This window comes from Sparus aurata, chromosome 21, assembly GCF_900880675.1.
Source record: "Sparus aurata chromosome 21, fSpaAur1.1, whole genome shotgun sequence".
Classification (NCBI taxonomy): Eukaryota; Metazoa; Chordata; class Actinopteri; order Spariformes; family Sparidae; genus Sparus; species Sparus aurata.
Window position 1 is genome coordinate 26,713,698 of NC_044207.1, and position 18,607 is coordinate 26,732,304.

An 18,607-nucleotide genomic window follows, 5' to 3' on the forward strand; every position below is an offset into this window, starting at 1 on the left:
TAGACTACAGTATGATCTCCACATGTTAATATAATAAGATAAAGTGTTATTATCATATATAACATATAGACTACAGTATGATCTCTACATGTTAATATAATAAGATAAAGTGTTATTATCATATATAACATATAGACTACAGTATGATCTCCACATGTTTTGGTTAAACGGCCTGTGTGCTGCTGTAGCGGCACGCGCATCAGCCGTTGCGTGCAGACGTTGACGCACAGCGGCGGCGGAGATGATCAACAGCGGTGGCTCTGAACGTGACGCTACGTTTGCCTGTTTACAGCGACAAATACACACCCACGGAGTCATGTAGTGTGTAATTCTGGAGGTAAATGTCGAGGAAGGTGAAATGACAGGGTTTTTAGTTCGTTTCGAGAGCGTTTCATCTTGTTCTCAGTGAGGACAAGGCTGCGCGTCGTCGTCAGGAGCCGTCCGGGAGATGGACTGGGGGACTGCGGAAACCGGGGATGACGGGAGGACGAGTGAGGAAGCCGCCGCTGGCCACTGCCTACAGCTGGACCTGGAGGACAGCGGTATGTATGTCTTCCAGTTAGGATAATGGTTATTTATTTTGAGAAATCATCAGCTAGTCTCTTCATTTTGTGGGCGTTCAGACTCAGCTTCCGGCGGCAGCAGGTGCACTGGAGGTAGAAGTTGGACATTAAGTGGGCAGCATCATATGTCAATTTAGCTAGCTGTCACATTGACTTAAGAGACCACAACACAGAAAATAAAGGATATTTTCCACTTGAGCACAAAAAAAATATAGCTCCAGCAACCTTAGCTGTGGAAATGAATAATAAATTGCTTGGTTAGATAACAGTGTCAAGATTCAAGTGACTAATGGCTCATAGTGTCAGTGGCTCACTGCAGGATGGCACCAACACCATTTGCACAGCAGGGACTATGTTCAAACTGGACCTGATCATCACTAACTGCTGTGGATGAATGTTGGCCACATCTTACCTGAACGAGTGCCACACACACACACACACACACACACACACATAGACACAAACACAAACACACACACAAACACAGCAGTCAGTACCGTCTTCATCATTCTTACCAATCTCTGTCTTCCTCTTCCAGGCTAAATCCGAAGAGTGCTTTACATAATCTGATATGGAATTATAGCATAAACCACACACTAATCCCCCATGGCTATCAATCCAAAGCATTGCTGCGTATGTCACAGCTAGAGATACAGTGTGGCCGAACGTGACATATATATATGCAAATGAAATGAATGAAATTAAGGCACATACGGTCCTGATCAGTTTAGCAGGTTGGACAGGTTGTATTTGCATGTGCATGCTGATTTGTACGCAGCTGGTATACAGGATGTTTGTGCACTGATGATAATCAAGTCCAGCAGATTACACTCATGGGCAGAGAGCCTTGGGGCATAAAAACCTACTCTTGCGTAGAGTGTCACATTAATGTCACAGCAACAGGCCGCCACTTTGTCAGCTAAGGGAGAGATCTAATCCTCTTAATATGACACACACTCACACACACAGGCCTTAAGGCACGCCTCTCTTTATGTTGATACAGAATGTTTTATTCCAAGAATATCTAAGTGAGTTGACAGTAAATGTGCTTTTCCTTTGAAACAAAATAAACCATCTCACAGGAAGCCAGTTTCTAACATATGTAGTTGCAATCAGAAACGCAACAATGACTTCGTCTTGTTTGTTGCTTGCAGCTCAGCATCACGTTATTCTAGCCTGACCCTAATCCCACAGAGACTCTTTGTGTGTGCAGATACTCCTTCTCATTGTTCTGCCCGACAGGCTCTGATGCAGCGTTAATCTGCAGGTTACAGGTGTGGCCAGCCATGTGTGTCCTGTCATTGCAAGATGCAATGTTTCCTTTGGGGCGATTGTTCCAGTCCAGTTTCTCCACTTCCTTTCTTAAGCTTCTTTCATACACCAAAAACATTCTTCAAAATATTCTCTTTCACATCTTGATATGTTATTCATGCTATTTTACCATCTATAACCCACCCAGGACTCCAGGGTGCAAGTATTTTGGTTGTTTGGTTTTCATTGGTTACAGATTTTATTCCTTCTTTACACATTTACATAATGTGTCAAGAATTTAAGTTGAAACATGTTACTTTGTTTTTGTAAATGATAAAGTTAGGCACACCAGTGCAACCAGTGTAAATAGTAAGTCTGGAGCCCTGATATTACATTTTCGCATTTTTGAAAAGAAGTTAATTTCCTGTAGTTTACGCACACCTGAGGATAAGAAAGACTAAGATGTAGTGAGCAGAGATCTATGATTTAATGTTCCACAGCTGTAATAAGACTTGTATTAAAACTCTGGAGATATTCCCTCCTCTCAGAATCTTTGCTGAGCATGTATTGCGTGCTGCGCTTGTTCCTCTTCTGTAAAGGGGCAGACCGTCAGCTTCTGTGATTCGTGTTAAGTCCATGAAAGCCATTAGGCTTTGTATTACTGTCTACTCACAAATGAATATACAAATCACGATGCATTGCCAACAGTAACAATAGAACGCAAAGTGTATGAATTGTGCATTTTCTCACTCCATTGTGTTGTCACCGTCACAGAAATCGATATGAACTGAGTTGAAATAATGTATAAAAAGTGCAAATGGTCTTAGCTTTGTGCCTCTTCAATACACACGCTGACTGCAACTTGTCCTTGTGTGCCATCATTTCATTGTAAAAAAGCCCTAAACTGAAAGCAGAACAGTTAAAAAGTAGGAAACAACTATGGCTTGCAAAATTATTATCAATCTGTGTACATTAATTTTACAAAAGTTAGTATCACAAGAACTTATGAAGGAGTGAGGTGATTTTGTTCAGAGCCCCTACATGTTTCACTAAAAATATCAATACTTGGCGCCAGTGTATCGATTAATAGTTTATTATTGCAAGAGGAAGTGATGTGAGTGTTGATATTTTGCCCCCCTTACTTTTAATTCAGAGCCATCATTAGTGCCAGTGCTTAATGACATTTCCCATCAGCCTCACCTTTACTCTGTGTTCAGTGATAGTCAGTAAATGTTAACCCGCTAACAGGCTAAACTAAAATGGTGAACATGGTAAACATTGTCACCATATGAGCACTTCTGCATGCTGATGGTAGAATTGATCTGGAAGTGTTGCTGTGCCTCAGTACAGCCTCACAGTGCCGCTAGTGTAGCTGTAGACTCTTAAGTCTTGTCATCAAGCAGCTTCAGAGTCAGAGTGGTGTCAAACTACTACTGACTACTCTTGTCATGAAACTTAATTAGATATGCTGTATTTTAATTGAATTTTTAGGGATTCAGATTGTTGCGTGCGATTGTTTTTTGCATCTACTGACCCACCAGCACCACGTCATTTTGTTGTAGCTCAACTGTTTTTGTATTGTGTTGTGCGTTGGTGATGAAAAACTCTGCTACAGTGTATGTTGTTCTTTAATATGGCTTAAAGATTCATTATCCATGCTCTGTCAGCTGGACTTCCTTAATCCCTACCCTCACATGACATTTAGCACGATGACAAGCCAAATAGTTTATAGTAATGTCAAGTCCAACGATCTGCTTCTTTATACAGCGCTCTTTTTCCTTGTTTAAACGCAGACACATATGGACACAATCCAGTTTGGTCCTTAATGTCAGTGGGAAAGATTCTTCCTAAATCCTTGTGTGTGATTGGTTGGCGACGTGATCTGGAGACGTCAGCCAATGGCGGCACTGAGATTAGGGAGGAAGTCAATCCAATAGAGTTTTTACCTTCTCGGTGCAAATCTCACTAATCCAGGAATAGAAAAAGGTGGCTGCTCTCTGCAGTGGTCTGACCGCTGAATGTCAGGTTTTCTGGATTATCATACAGTTGGTAACCTGTAGGTGCTGAACGCTTCTGCTGGTGAGTTGACCACCAATTTATTTGGAACCAGACTGATGTTAATATGAAAGTTACTGAGTTAGTTTAAAATAATCAGGTCCACTGGTAGCTGTTCTGGACCTTTCGATCGTATTACACAATCTTTTTCAGCTGATTATGTTATTTCCGGGAATCATGGAGTTGCATATGTTAAAATGTCTTTAACATATTTGCTTGATTTAACATATTCCTTTTAAAAATGAAACAGATCTCAGGTGGTTCAGCTTTTTTTTACTGTTAAGTTTTTAGTTATAACTTTGCACAATTGCGCAATGTATTAGCCGTAGAATAATAACACCATCAGCATTGAGATTTGTTCCCCATTAACCTCACTTTGACAATGCAATTTTGCCACCGGGCACGGTGGAAAGTTGTTTTTTTCCACTTTAAATAAATGTTAAGTAAATTAAATCAAAATGTACGCCCCTATGAAAGAGATGTAAATTTAAATAATGAAGCCCTTAAAATGGCTCAAATTTACCTGGGTAAAAATAATCAACCCAAGTGTGAGTTTGATGTCAAAGTTGGCTTTCCCCTGCTAAATCATTAAATGCTAATTCCCGCTAAATAATGTACCAATGTGGATACTTCTTAACCCATCTTCTCTCTCTGTCTCTGCCCACAGATTCAGCCAGGAAGGTTCAGATAACAGAGGTGAGAGGCTACTTCACACTATACACCTGTCTTTGTTGCCATTTTCCTCTTCTTCCCTTTTTTCATCTGTATTTGTTTGCTGCCTGATTCAATTTCGTAAACCTCCAAGGGAGAATATTTAAAGGAGCAGTGCCCATATAAAATACATATGCATTTCCCTTTTTTTCCCCTCGTGATAGATGCCGTCTCCGTTCGGAGTGGGCCCCGCCCACGAGAAAAAGATCGGCCACAGGAGGGTAGATGCCTCTGGAGAGACAACATACAAGAAAGTAAGCTTTTTTCTCTTTATCTGCCTCTCTGTTTGTCTTAGATTTTTGTATTTAACACCGTCTGTAGGTTTTTTTCTGCATCACGATTTCACCAACTATTTCCCACCCACACCTTACTCTGTTGTTCTCCTCTCTGTTCTCCGCCTCCAGACCACCTCCTCTGCCTTGCAAGGGGCCATCCAGCTGGGTATTGGATATACTGTTGGCAACCTCAGCTCCAAGCCTGAGAGAGATGTGCTGATGCAGGACTTCTACGTGGTGGAAAGCATCTTCTTTCCCAGGTGTGTTTTCAGAGGGTTTGTTGTTGTTCTTAATGTGTGCATGTGTGTCGCACTTTTTCTAATATAATCTTTATTTCTTTTACTCTTCCTGTTCGTCCCATCTCACACCAAACAGTGAAGGCAGCAATCTCACACCAGCCCACCACTACCCAGACTTTAGGTTTAAAACCTACGCCCCTGTAGCGTTCCGCTACTTCAGAGAGCTGTTTGGGATCCGACCAGATGACTACCTGGTGAGATATTATGTTCTCTGATGTTCTCTGATGATCGGTTATGCACAATATTTAAATATCTTATCAAGTGACATGTTTGCACAGTTACACATCACACATAATTTCTTGCTTAAGAACACCTATCCAACTAACTGTTAGGACCCTACTCTTAAGTTGTATACTGAATACTGAACTGATCAGCACCGGCCAGTTCATAATAATTAGTATATAGTTGGACTAGAGCCATACTGAGGCATTATATGTGGCTATTATATATTTCCACCGACTATTTGGACTGTAAACATATTTCTATTGTAATATTCTTGTCTATGAACAAAAAATAAAGACATATATTTTAAATAATTTTTAGAGAATGATATACATTATATTTTTGATGTATATTGGAGCAAAAAAGATAGCTTAATTTATTATTAGTTAGAACAAAGCCATAATAAAAACGGCAATATTCTTTAACATTCATTTGTCTTCTCAGAGAAGCTTTTCTCTTGCTTGTTACATTTGAAATTGATAGCAGTTGCTGTTGTATAAAGTACTCAATAGTCTTACTTAAGTGAAAGTAAATATAACGTAAACCATTAAGTCAACCATATGAAAGTCTTATAGTATCTATTCTTAACTGTACTTAAGTATCAATAGTAATTTTCTGCCAATAGATGTAATTCAGTTGTAATAAAGCACAATTCAAAGAAAATTAATTAATTATACAGATACATATTTACATGTATGTATACACACTATACTGAGTTGACCTTGTATTGACCTGGCAGTTTGACTGATTTTCAGAATCAGTGCTTTTTTATTTATTTATTTTTTTCATAATCCATTTGCTGGTAAAATAAGTTATATAAAAAATGCAATGCTTTGGCTCTGCAACATTCAATTTGCAAAGTAACTGCTCACTAAAGTAATAAACGAAATGTGGTGGAGAGAAAGTTTCAAGTACCTGAAAATGGAAAAGCTCCAGTAAATTACAAGTGCCTCTAATTTGAGTAAAAGCACTTCCATAACTGATACCAGTCGTAACACTGCATGATATGAAAACATGCCGACCGTCCCTTCAGACCTCTTCTGCTCTGAAGATGAACATGAAAAACCTACACACATAAACAAATACACTGTGATCACAAACAAACACCAGAAAAAGTCCCACATTCCCTCATGTCATTTGCATGTGAGGGAGCAGTCATGCATACACACACATGCAGGAACACACACAGTGTCCTCAGCTGCACGTTGAAGCTCACATTCTACCTGTGCCGGAGGAAGATTAGCAGACTAAAGCTTTCTTTTTTAAACTCAAGTAGTGGTGGCAGCAAGTCGGGACGTAGTATGTGTCTGCATGAGTTTGTGTTGGTGGTGGTGGAGGAGTAGAGGTCGGAGCACCAGAGAATTGAATTACTTTGTCAGGCAAATTAACTAAAAACAATGGGTACTTTTTTCTTACTTTTCAATTTGAGTCTACATTTTTTTATAAAGTCTTAATGCCTTCACTTCACTGTTTAGATATTCAGTGTACATTTAATCCGGTTGATGCTATTGGAGTGTTTATGTTTTAATAAGATTCACCTCAGTTTCACACAATTCCTTATAGTGCACACAGTATTAAGCATAAGTGGATAAAGGTCACATTTCCACAGTTTAGTCAGTAACTTCACTGCACTTACTGATACTACATCAAAGAATTAATGTCATAATGCACAATTTAAGCTCCTCTACGTGTGTAATTCTTCCCACTCACTCTCTGCCTTTTTGTACTCAGCAGAGTATACACACTTGCAATTAAAAACAAATGTCCTTTTTTGCTGCTGATGAGCACTGCCGTGTGAGTGGGTAGATATATTAATCCTTTGGCTGTTTGAAAGCTTTTTTGGATCCAGCAGCCCTGCAGTACCCACGTAGTGTTAATTACACACTCGTAAAACATGAATTCAACAATAAATGAAGTCTGCTTCTGTGGCTGTTGTATGTTGAAACCTGAGATCGTGGGTCAGACTGTCACACTCGAGGTTGAATTTGAATCTTTGTTTGTTCCTCTGTGTCTCCTCTCCCACTAGTATTCACTGTGTAACGAGCCACTGATCGAGTTGACAAATCCAGGAGCGAGTGGCTCCATATTCTACGTGACCTGCGATGACGAGTTCATCGTGAAAACTGTTCAACACAAAGAGGCTGAGTTTTTACAGAAACTCCTTCCTGGATATTATATGGTGAGTTAAACTGAGCTCCTCCCTCATGAGAATCAGTTGTATAGCCATTTTCCATTATAATATATACAGACACTTGCGTACTAATATATATAATATGAAGAATATAAATAGAAAAAAAGAAAACGTGGGACAAGTACAGCAAATGTTTAATTTCTACTAAATGACCTCTCTAGAACTCAATAATTAAAACCTTTTCATATCTTGTCTATTAGTGATTCTACTCAGAGATTTGTCTGTTTGTGTACATTAGTGCTAGCTTAAGAGTAGCTGAGACCTCTAGTCATCTTTATCCTCTTTGTCCTGCCCCCCGGAGTTGGCCTCGGTCAGCAGTGACGCCAGCAGGCAGCTTTGTAATTGATCTAAGCAGGGAGGTTGTACCTGAGCGAGACCTGGGCTAAGTACTTTTTAACAGGCTAAGCATGAGCATAGCAGAGACACACAAGAATGGGCTGAGTCCTGCGGATGGGTCACGCCACCTGGCAGGTGCATTTTCCTGAGGCCAAAACACATAGAAACAATAATGTGGCTTAAGTCTTTCATTCTTCCTGTCTCTTTCTTTTGTCTGCTGAATGAACACCACCTCCCAGAACTTGAACCAGAACCCCCGGACTCTGCTGCCAAAGTTTTTCGGCCTCTACTGCGTCCAGTGTGGGGGCAAGAACATCCGACTTGTTGTGATGAACAATATTTTACCACGCTCTGTACGCATGCACCTCAAGTTTGATCTGAAGGGCTCCACATACAAGAGGCGAGCGTCCAAGAAGGAAAGAGAGAAGTCCAAACCAACCTTTAAAGACCTGGACTTTCTGAGCGATGTTCCTGAAGGCCTCACTATGGACCAGGACACATACAGTGCCCTGGTCAAAACGCTACAGAGAGACTGTCTGGTGAGAGAGAAAAGACTTAACACACATAAACTATTGAACTATTCTCTCAGAACAAAAACATAAAAAGAGAAGGGAGAGGTTATTTGTTGCCATTCCTCAGCAGGTTTTTACATCATCTTCAAACATAAAAATATTGTATAGTTTCTCAGGAGCTGTTGAATGGTTTGAAACATCATATATGTGTTTCACGTCAGGTTCTGGAAAGTTTCAAGATCATGGACTACAGTCTGCTGTTGGGGGTCCACAACAAGACCCAAGCAGAGCGAGAGCGTTCGTCTCAGGGCTCGCCTGCAGGAGGTGGAGGAGGTGGAGGAGGAGGAGGAGGAGGAGGAGAAGGCGGTGATGAAAAGAGGCGTGCTGCTCAGAGAGCCTGGTACTCCACTGCCATGGAGTCTATACAGGGAGGCTCCACATGCAGGGACACACTGGACCACGACGACACGTAAGTCACCATATTTATCTGTCTGCTCTTATCATCATATTGTATTCACAAATCATGGTGATGTTCTCCTGTCTGTGTGCAGTATGGGTGGTATCCCAGCTGTGGGTGGGAAAGGAGAGCGCCTCCTGCTGTTCATCGGAATCATCGACATCCTGCAGTCCTACAGGTAGGCAACAAAGTCATCCGAGATTAAATGTGTTAATATGACAGTATCTGTTCTCTGTCGTAGCAATCTTCTTGTGTCTCACTATGGGTAACGCGCTTGCATGCCCTCAACTGTTACTCAGAGAACCAGAAAAGAAAAGTATGGCTCTAAGTGGCACAAAGCCAGATTTTGAGATTGCTTTAAACTCGAACTTTAACACGAAATGGAAATATTGCTGTTCTTTTAGTGTTAACAGAGCTTTCAGAGTTCCTCATGATGTTGATGTACTTCACATGCTTCCAACATTTCATAGTATGAGGTAAAACTAAAGAAAAAACTAAGTACCAGGGAGGAGCATAAGTTCCAACATCCTACTTCAGCGCTAATCATCGCTATTGTGCTTTTAATTTCAAGAGATGACATAGAAAAGTATCGCTCACCAAGGGTTGTAGTGAAGTACTGATCACTAGAAGTAGACTTTATAGTTGGCTCCATATGCATTTCTCTTTTATACAGATGATATTTAACGTGTGAGACACTTTGTCACATTTTTTTATTTAAAAAGACACACAAACCATTAGTTTGTCTGATTGGCTACCAGTTGTCTCAACAAGCTTATCATATTTTCATGATGTCAGGGTAAATTTAATAATAGTGTTTATTAAAGTCTCAGCATATTACCTTAAACCTCTACTCCCTTATTAGTCTGAGCGATGCAAAGGTTGCACTCGTCATTTCAGTCTGCCTTTCACCAGACATTTCTCTGCTTTCAAAGACAGGAAATGATTACTTTTTATCTCACAGTAATCCCGGCATTATGTGTCTGCGAGGAATATTAGAAGATGGAGAGAGATCATGAAGAAAAAGCAATCCCAGACTTGTCAGACCTTCTATAAATAAATACAAATGTAGGAGACACATAACAGCTGTTGTCTGGACATAAGAAATGAGTTTGGTGCATAACACAAGATCTACATTGCAAGCGGGACAGTAGCCAACGGTTCAGGCCTTAGTTGCCAGGTAACAACAGTAAGTCGGTGAATGAGTTTAACTAAATAATTTAATTGTGTTGTCGGACAGAATGATCAAGAAACTGGAGCACTCTTGGAAGTCCCTCATCCATGACGGGGTGAGTAGCTTTTATATAACCATGATCTTACAGTCTGTATCTTAAAACAGATCTCACTAAACCATATCACATTTAGATTTTTGGTCATTTATGACTGCCATTGTGTCCTCTCCCTGCAGGACACAGTGTCAGTTCACAGACCTAATTTCTATGCTGAGAGATTCTTCAAATTCTGTAGCACCATCGTCTTCAAGAAGAGCTGCTGTGAGTTTACAACTGTGCATGAGCCACGTGCCCCTTTTTATGTTTAACGACACAATGCCAGTCATGCAGTAACAGAAAGAGAGTGCATGTATCCTATCCCCTGCTTTCACAGCACTGCGATCATCTCCGTCTAAGAGAGGACGCGGGCCTCTCCTGTCCAAGTCCAGTGTTGGAACGGCCTCAGCTGGGCATCGTCCCTCAGTGAGCGATGAGAGGCAGGAGAACCAGGACAACCTAGAGAACCTTCGAGGAGCTCGCAGCTTCCCAATGCTGGAGAACAACGGTATATTTATACAGTCATATACAGTCATGACATGTTACACACAGGGTTCAAAAAGGTCGTTTTGAAATGGGTTGGTTAAGAGTAAACACCCAAACACAGCAGTATAGGATTGTTTGACCCGCAGCCTCTGTTAGTGTTTATGAAAGCTAGCTGTCCTCGTCAAATAGTGAGAAAAGGACCATGAAATATACTTATTCTGCTTGAATAGAACTGAAGAAAAATAAAGGGTGAACTGCTGAGTTCTGCTTTTCCCCTTGTTACATCGTAACTCTGAATTTTGCGCACCATTAGCTTCAACTGTTTGCAGCTAAGAGCTCCATTTTCTCTCTAATTGAAATGAAGTTGGCCTTTATCGATCCCTGTGGAGGAACAGAAGTGTCGAAGCAAAAGCAAAAGAAATAAAGTAAAAGTAGAACACATCATGACTAGATATATATTGAAGCTGTGACGATAAGTCAATGAATTGATTAGATGATTGAGAGAATATTAAGATTCATTATTTCAGTCATTTTTCAAGCAAAAATGTCAAACTTAAACGTAAAGATTTTCTACTTTCTTTGTCCTTTCTGGCAGTAAATAAAGAGTTTTGGGGTTTCAGAATGTTTGCTGGACAAATTATGCAATTTAAAGATTAATACTAAAGATACTTAGTTAGTCATTAGTTGCAGTCCTGATATTCATGCTTAAATACTTCAGAAAAGCACAAGGTTATTTACTGTCCACGTCAACACTCATGAATACGGTAAGAAATGAACAGAATGTATTCACATGAAGAAAATGTTTGAGTGAAGGCCTCGTCTAATTGGATAGAGTATAATGTTGTAAATTAGTTTGCTCGAATATCCGCTTTGAAGGACATCCTCATATTTAATTTGATAATGCCTGATTTAAACCAATTAATTCTTGTTCTTGTAGTCTATTCTTATCTCTTGCATATATTTCATTGTGTCTTTGTCTTCTTTCTTGGTTAATTATGCATTTAGGGAGAGAGCCACCCTGCACTCCTCCTTCCTTTGAAGATGCTACCACAGCTTCTATCGCGACCACGCTCTCCTCCAACAACTCCTTACCCACCACGCCCTTCGATACACCGGAGCACCCACGCTACAGGAGACAAATGCTTTCCCCGAGTGTGGCCAGGTGAGAACGGTTGTTGGAACATGCGATTCTGTATCTGTGAAGACAATATTTCCCCTAATTTTCTTGTGTACTTTCAGGTCACAGAAAGTTGAGGTTCATGGGGAAAAGCAGGACACAATAACAGTGGAGGTGGAGCTCAGGTACACATCTGTACAGCCGCAAATGTCCACAGCTGCCTGTGTAACAGTATACTAACGGTGTTCTGTGTTTTCATACAGTAAAATCCCGAAGAGCACGGAGCTCACACAGATGACAGAAATGACCTCCCCGAGCCACCTGTCACCTGATCATCAGCCCCATGTCGTCCCTCCATCCATCCCTCCCTCTGTTAGTCCATCCTGTCCATATCCCTCCTCCTCAACCCTTCCTTCTTCATTTGCATCTCCCTCCTCCGCTGCCCAATCACCCGGCCACTCATCCTCCACACTCTCTTCATCCATCCGTCCGTCCACCAAACCTCTCACCTCTCCCACGGCGGCTCAGTCTTCCACCCTTTCTTCTCCGGTTCCACGTTCAGCTGCGCCGTCCACACTTCTCGCTCCCGCTCGAAGCACCTCCACCCTCCCTCCTGCGTCAGCATTCACTCCCATCTGCCCTGCATCTCCTCGTGCCTCCTCCGCTCACCATCTCCCCACGACCCCTCCTTCTTCCCAGCCCCCGAGCCCTCAGGTGCCTCGGCCGGCGCCACGTGCATCGTGCAATCAGCTGTCAGTGTCCAGCAGCCACAACTCACTGGACGGGGAGGTGCCGGTGTCAGACATCTACTTTGTAAGTCACCTTCATCATGTGTCGGTGCTTTGTTTTGTTAGAGACGATTTTAATGATGATTTTTCTTCGTCTGTTTCTTCTTTAATCTGCTGGGTCTCTTGCAGTGGCCCAGTCAGGACAGCGTGATAGAGTTATGATGGTGAGGGGGAGGGTGTGTGTGTTGCAGTATGCACGTACTCTGGGGTCGCTCTCGCTGTCCGAACTGCTTTCTTCCAAAGCACGAGGCTGCCACTGGTCATAGTTCATGCTTTCGAATGCACAGCACAACGCTGGGGTAGTCTTTCTTGCACAGCATGATGTATTCATATCTGTCAATCTGCATTCATGCATTCTATTAATGTTATGCACAGCTTATGTTCTAGAGTTCATTCTCCATTTTCCACTTCCTTTCCTTTCTCTCATCTCACCTCATCTTCCTCCTCCGTTGTATAATAATTCATTCAGTCCACGTTTTATACATCTGTGTGTTCATCTGTGTGTGTGTGTGTGTGTGTCCATCCATCAGTATGCAGATGGCAGATATTGGGTGTACTCTCCAGTTCTTGGCCGTCGTAAGCTAAACTCTAGCTCGAGTTACAATGTAAGTCACCACCACAGTAGTTAGAGTCATTTGTTCCATCGCAGTGCTGGTACCAAACACAGCTGCTAATGGATCTTCAGAAGTTCTTACCAATGAAGCCACAGTGTATTCTTCACATGACTTATTTAGTGTTAAAGTCTGCAAAAAGGAAAAAGTCTTTGCATATTCATAACTGCAGCTTCTGAAGGGCCATGTGCATTTAAATGGAGCATGCATCTTTATATAACATGTTACAAGCATACGCTAATTTTATGTTGAAGGATCCTCGGTTGGTTGATTGTAGCTTTGTGCTGCTAGTGATCCCTCAAATGTCACGTGTAAAGTTGCAAGTGGGACATTTTGAAGCTCCTACATAAGGTTTAAACATTGAGTATTTCTCTGTATTTTTCAATTTCATACTAAATAAGCAGCAATGATTTTAATGTAACAAAAAAGCGTTATTAAGAATGATTTAATAACTCATGTGATGTCAACATGACGTGGTTTTAAAGCACACAATCTAAAGCTCTCGTCAGAGTCCGATTCAGATTTGAATAAACTCGGATCAGCGCACAGAAGTTTGTGACATCACCTATTTTCAATCTAGTCCCGCCCACTTCAAACCACACAGAAATCTGTGAGGTGAAACGGTCAAAACTCTTCCAACTGTCACAGGAAATTGTGTGGTAATGAGGGTCCCATCTGTCATAATAAGAAGCTGATTCAGAAAGTATTATTTAACAATTTTATACATGATGTCAGCGACACTGGACAGATATCTGGAAGCCATTTTTAACTATTTAGTAGAGTACAATGTCTGAACCACTAGGTGGTGTACCGCCAAAGCAGTGGTCAAAATTACATATGTCATTATCTTTGTATGTCAGTGTTAAGAAAAAATATGTAAAAGAAAAATATAATTAAAATCTGGATAAAAGTATTTCTAACATCTGATGTAGTTGGTCTGGTTTTCTGAGATTTCAAGGTGCTCTATGTTAGAATTTGCCAATGAAACACAAACGTTGAAACTGTTATTTCCTCATATTTTGTTAATATTCTGTTAATTTGGAATGTTTTAAACCCAAATTCTAACATAGAGCCCCTTTAAAAGATTTACATTGTGTATACTGTTGATGCATGGCGTCCACTGCAGTGGACTTTTATGTAACACCCTCAAAATAAGATATATTGGAAAAAAAGTTATTGGCATGCATCAAGGTTTAGAGTGAAATGACACCAATTCTTCTGAATTCTATCCTGAATGTTTTAACAGAGACCCTTTAAACAACATTTTTTTTTCACCAAATGAAACTTCAGATTCAGTCACAGTCTCAGATAAGGCATGATGCTTTAAAATAGAAATAGAGAAAAAGCAGATGGTCCTCTGAACAGACCGTGAGCACAGTGTGTACAGCTGAGAGGTTCATCCAAACCCTCCAGAGTCAGAGGAACATCTTTATAAAAGCCTTTCCCCCAACTCCTCTCTAATGGTTCTCCTCTTGTCTCCTCTCTCCTGCTGCTGCCCTCTGCTGGCTGTGTGCGATTACAGCAGAATCAGGACGACCGGAGCTGGGTGTACTCTCCTCTGCACTGCAGCTCAGGGTCCAGAAGGGGCTCCGACGGGGAGAGTGAGACAGTGAGTGTCCAGTTCATTCATTACTGAGCATGAACTCACAGAACAGATGAACATATACAGTGTTTGTTCAACGTTCTTTCCTTTCTCCGTCTCTCTGCTCTTTCAGTAACTCACGGTGGAGACAGCAGTGACGGATGGAGCCAGACGCTGTCTCCACATACGAAGAAGCTGAGAGGGTTGGATAACGAAGCCGACGGGACTCTGTGAGAGTCAGTGCTGGTCGACCCAAACTGCATGTGGGAGCTTGCTTTGCCAACTGAGACTAGAGGAATGAATTTAAAAGAAGCATTCAAGTGTAGAACAATACAATCATGCATACGTTCAAAACAAAACCTACAGACATACAACTGTCAAAATATTATGCAAGAAAGAAAAAAAATCATAAAGGATCAATTCCTGGACAATCTGTGAAATAAACTTCAAATCGCAATCAGCTGATCAGCACTGTGAAGGATCCTGTTGGCTGGTATCATTGCGGTGCTCCTCCCTGCTGTTTTTAGGGTTTCAGTGTCCATGAGTCACGCTGCGGTGTGCCAGCTCCGCCTATGCAATACAGGACATCCTGATTATTGATTTCTTCTTTTGACTAATGCTTCTACAACCTCCTCAGAGATTATTCACGCATTTATTTTCTCACCAGGGTCATGTCAAAGCTGTATATACGTTTTATTTTTAGCACTTTACTGATGTACACGTGGCTGCAGTCTTATGAAATCGTACGTGTTTCGTTATTTTGTCATTGGGTAACGTTTTGTTATGTTCTGTGTGGTGGTCCACTTAAAAAACTTTGATCTGACAGTGAATGGTTGTGTTCAAAAAAATGCCTTATCGACAAACTCATTTTCATAACTGTTTTTGATATTTCGGTCACCTGTAATATTAAAAAAAATATATATATATATATATATATATAAACATAGATATAAACATACAGAGCATTTTATTGAGTGAAAAAAACAAAAGAAAAGCAGAATTAAAACAATATAGCAACCATGTATTTACACCTTTTCAGGATTTAGAACCAAGAGATGAAGAGAAAAACAAATGAAAAAAAATATATCTTTTGTAAATTGTAGATAAATCGTGTGTGTTTGTGCTTAAACACATGCATGTCAGTCAGTGCGTGCCCTTATGTCTCTGTCCGTGCATGTGTCTGCATGCGTATTGGTGTGTGACTGGGAGATATGTAAGTGTACAACGTTTCTCTCCCGCCTGTCCGTCAAACTGTCCAAAGGTGAAGCTTCCATTTGTTGTTGTGGGCGGGTGAAAGTCCGAACCAGCTATGAGCATGTTGGCTGTGTGAGAAAAGATGAAACATAGGAACGCGAGTCTTTAACGACGCTGCATAAATTATTATTATCCAACAAACAGAGCTCGACTTAAAATAACCTCAATTTTTCTATACAGTTTAGTAAGAACATAAATCCTTCTTCCATTAGCTGTCGATAAGCACCGCTGTAACATATGACTGTATTATTCGAGTCTGCTGGAGCTAAACCTGCCTGTTTATAGGCTACAGTGTTTGTAGCTGATCACTGTGTAAAAGAAAATAAAGACTATATTGTGTAAAAAATATATATATTTTGGTGGATTTTTAATAGTTTTGTTGACGGGGTTGTGTGGAACTTTTGTGTTGTGCTTGAAGCCGGTCATTTGTTTGTGTTAGTGGACTCTGTTTCTTAACCAACACGGGCTACTGTTGCTCTGAGACGAAGCATTTGAGCATTTATTTCTTCCATCATGTTATAATCTCACATATAGCTGGTAAAAAAAAAAAGTGATTAAAGATGCAATGTGTAAGAATTGGCCATCCATCGAACTAATACTCCAAACAGATAGGGGGCAGCGCATCGCCAGAGTTAACGCTAACTGCTGCTAACTTTAGCTGCCGTTAGCTGCCGTTAGCTAGTAAGCTCAGCTGCTGGTTAGCATGCCAGCTTCAGAGGTGTTTGACATGATGTCTCATTTCTTCACGTTCTCTCTGTGATTTCAGGTCATTTTTTAATGTTTTACACTAGAATTCTTACATATCGCAGCTTTGACACATGTTAATCGCAGCAGAATTGTTACATAGAGCCCCTTTAAATGACAAACCAGCTGAAAACGACTGAATCTGTTGGATGGGAAAATGTTATTTGCATCATCAGCCCACTAGATGGCAGCACAGTGTCTCAGAAAGTGTGATCCTCCATCCGGCCACGTCTTGTGCAGAATCTCATGCAGTGTAAAATTCATCGCTCGTGGTTGTTGTTGCAAAATTAAATTGCACAAAGATGCATTCCAGTAAACGGGCAGTCCACGGGCCATAATTCATTTTATTGTGCTGTTGATGGACTGTAAAAAAAGAGGGGGGGGGCTCACACTGGCTTTTTCAACACACACAATCATAATGGTATGAAGTGTCGACTGCTTTACCAGGGAGGGCGTTTTATTTATCTGCACAGGCTCGGCTGCTAAAAATACACCGGAATAAAACAGACAGGGATCAATATGGCTTCAATCAAAACAGCCCATTGAGATCTTGGCTCGCGATGTGCAGCAACACACACACACACACACACACACACACACTCTCTGTATATCTTCTACAGTATACACACACACGGAAACAAGGAAAAGTCGAATTTGTACAATAAAGTGAGAGAAAACATGCGCTGACTGTGTCCACCGCATTCCTGTATGTCATGCACATGTATTGGTGTGTGTGTGTGTGTGTGTGTGTGTTTTATGTGTAAGCTCCGAGTTACGAATGTCACTCAGGGTGACAAGTCAGCCATGTCGGCCATGATGGAATGTGTGATGGACAAGGATCAACAGCCACCTTCCCAATCGCCCTGGAATGAAATTGCCCCTCTCTCTTGGTTTCCCCTCTCGTTTTGTCCTTTCTCCTACCTCTGATCACGCACACACACACACACACACACACACACACACACCTAATCCCTTTGCTCCTTTCCTGCCTCCTCACTTCTGTCTCCCTGACATCAAGGAAGATTTTCCTTCAGCAGTCCAGTTGTGCGGCTGATTCATTAAGGAGAAGACAAATCACACGAAAGGTTCAAATTTTGTAGCATATTCCTCTGTGCCACTGACGTCCATTATTAAAAACTCCTCTATAACGACTCTGCTTGACTAGTTGACGTGTTGCGTCATTACGATGATGTTTATTTTGAGTCTCTCTGCACATACGCTGTGTCCCTGCAGTAAATACCCACTAGAACACCATGTGTATTCATCCACTGCTCAAAATAGTCCCCCATCAAGTCCTGTTTGAGTAACGTGCTAAAACCTACAGTTTAGTTCAGCCTTTTATTAAACAAAAGCATGTGTTCTAGAGCCACAGACAGGCTGGTAACGCTAACAGAAGCATTAAGAAACGGACCAATCAATTAGCTTGATTTGGGGGACTTAAGATATTGGTTTCTGATTAGCCTAGCCTACTACTCTTTTATGCTAATTGATGGCACTGATGAAACACGTTTTAGACTCTAATAACTCTTTCTTGGTTATTTAAACATCTCATTAAGCTCTCATATCATTTATATAAGGCTGCAAATTACACAATAAACGACCTGCTAACAAACCGCGTCTTTGCAGCCGACGGGTCTCTGAAGTGTGTTCCGTCTTTCATGTCGTCCTCTTTGACGATCCCCCAGATATCTGATGTCGACTCATGCGAAGGATAACATCTGTATTCAAAGACAATAACTCATAGAGTGCCGGATTTTTCTCGCTCGTCTGATCTCTGAAGAATTCCATAAAACCGAGTCCTTTTAAGTTTGTCTCGACGCACACCAAACAGCAGCAACAGGTCAGCGGAGTCCATTTTCCCGAGGTGTACACAGCTCGTGCTTTTTCA

At 41.1% G+C, this 18,607-nt stretch overlaps 1 protein-coding gene across 7 annotated transcripts; it reads left to right on the forward strand.

Moving 5' to 3' along the window:
- Window positions 1-199: 199 nt before the first annotated feature.
- On the forward strand, window positions 200-16,323 carry LOC115573190 (phosphatidylinositol 4-phosphate 5-kinase type-1 gamma-like). Of its 7 annotated transcripts, none has more exons than XR_003982237.1 (18): window positions 200-542; window positions 4,537-4,565; window positions 4,745-4,834; window positions 4,985-5,115; window positions 5,231-5,348; window positions 7,403-7,555; window positions 8,143-8,442; window positions 8,637-8,884; window positions 8,967-9,050; window positions 10,110-10,158; window positions 10,278-10,362; window positions 10,475-10,645; window positions 11,629-11,785; window positions 11,863-11,925; window positions 12,004-12,553; window positions 12,658-12,692; window positions 14,662-14,748; window positions 14,855-16,323. XR_003982237.1 is itself a non-coding variant. In XM_030403867.1 (18 exons), the coding sequence occupies exons 1-18, from the start codon at window positions 449-451 to the stop codon at window positions 14,855-14,857; spliced, it is 2,487 nt and encodes an 828-aa protein (XP_030259727.1). In that variant the 5' UTR covers window positions 200-448; the 3' UTR covers window positions 14,858-16,323. The 7 variants fall into 7 exon arrangements, 5 of the variants coding, with proteins under 5 accessions (XP_030259727.1, XP_030259728.1, XP_030259729.1 ...); XR_003982238.1 differs by having other exon boundaries at window positions 14,665-14,748; XM_030403867.1 differs by lacking the exon at window positions 12,658-12,692 and adding an exon at window positions 13,059-13,133.
- The last annotated feature ends 2,284 nt before the right edge of the window (window positions 16,324-18,607 follow it).

Coding starts and splice junctions, on each gene's coding strand:
- LOC115573190 (XM_030403867.1), top strand. CDS start 449: ATGGACTGGGGGACTGCGGAAACCGGGGATGACGGGAGGACGAGTGAG. Junction 8,443..8,636: donor CGCTACAGAGAGACTGTCTG/GTGAGAGAGAAA, acceptor GTTTCACGTCAG/GTTCTGGAAAGTTTCAAGAT. Junction 13,134..14,661: donor ACTCTAGCTCGAGTTACAAT/GTAAGTCACCAC, acceptor GTGCGATTACAG/CAGAATCAGGACGACCGGAG.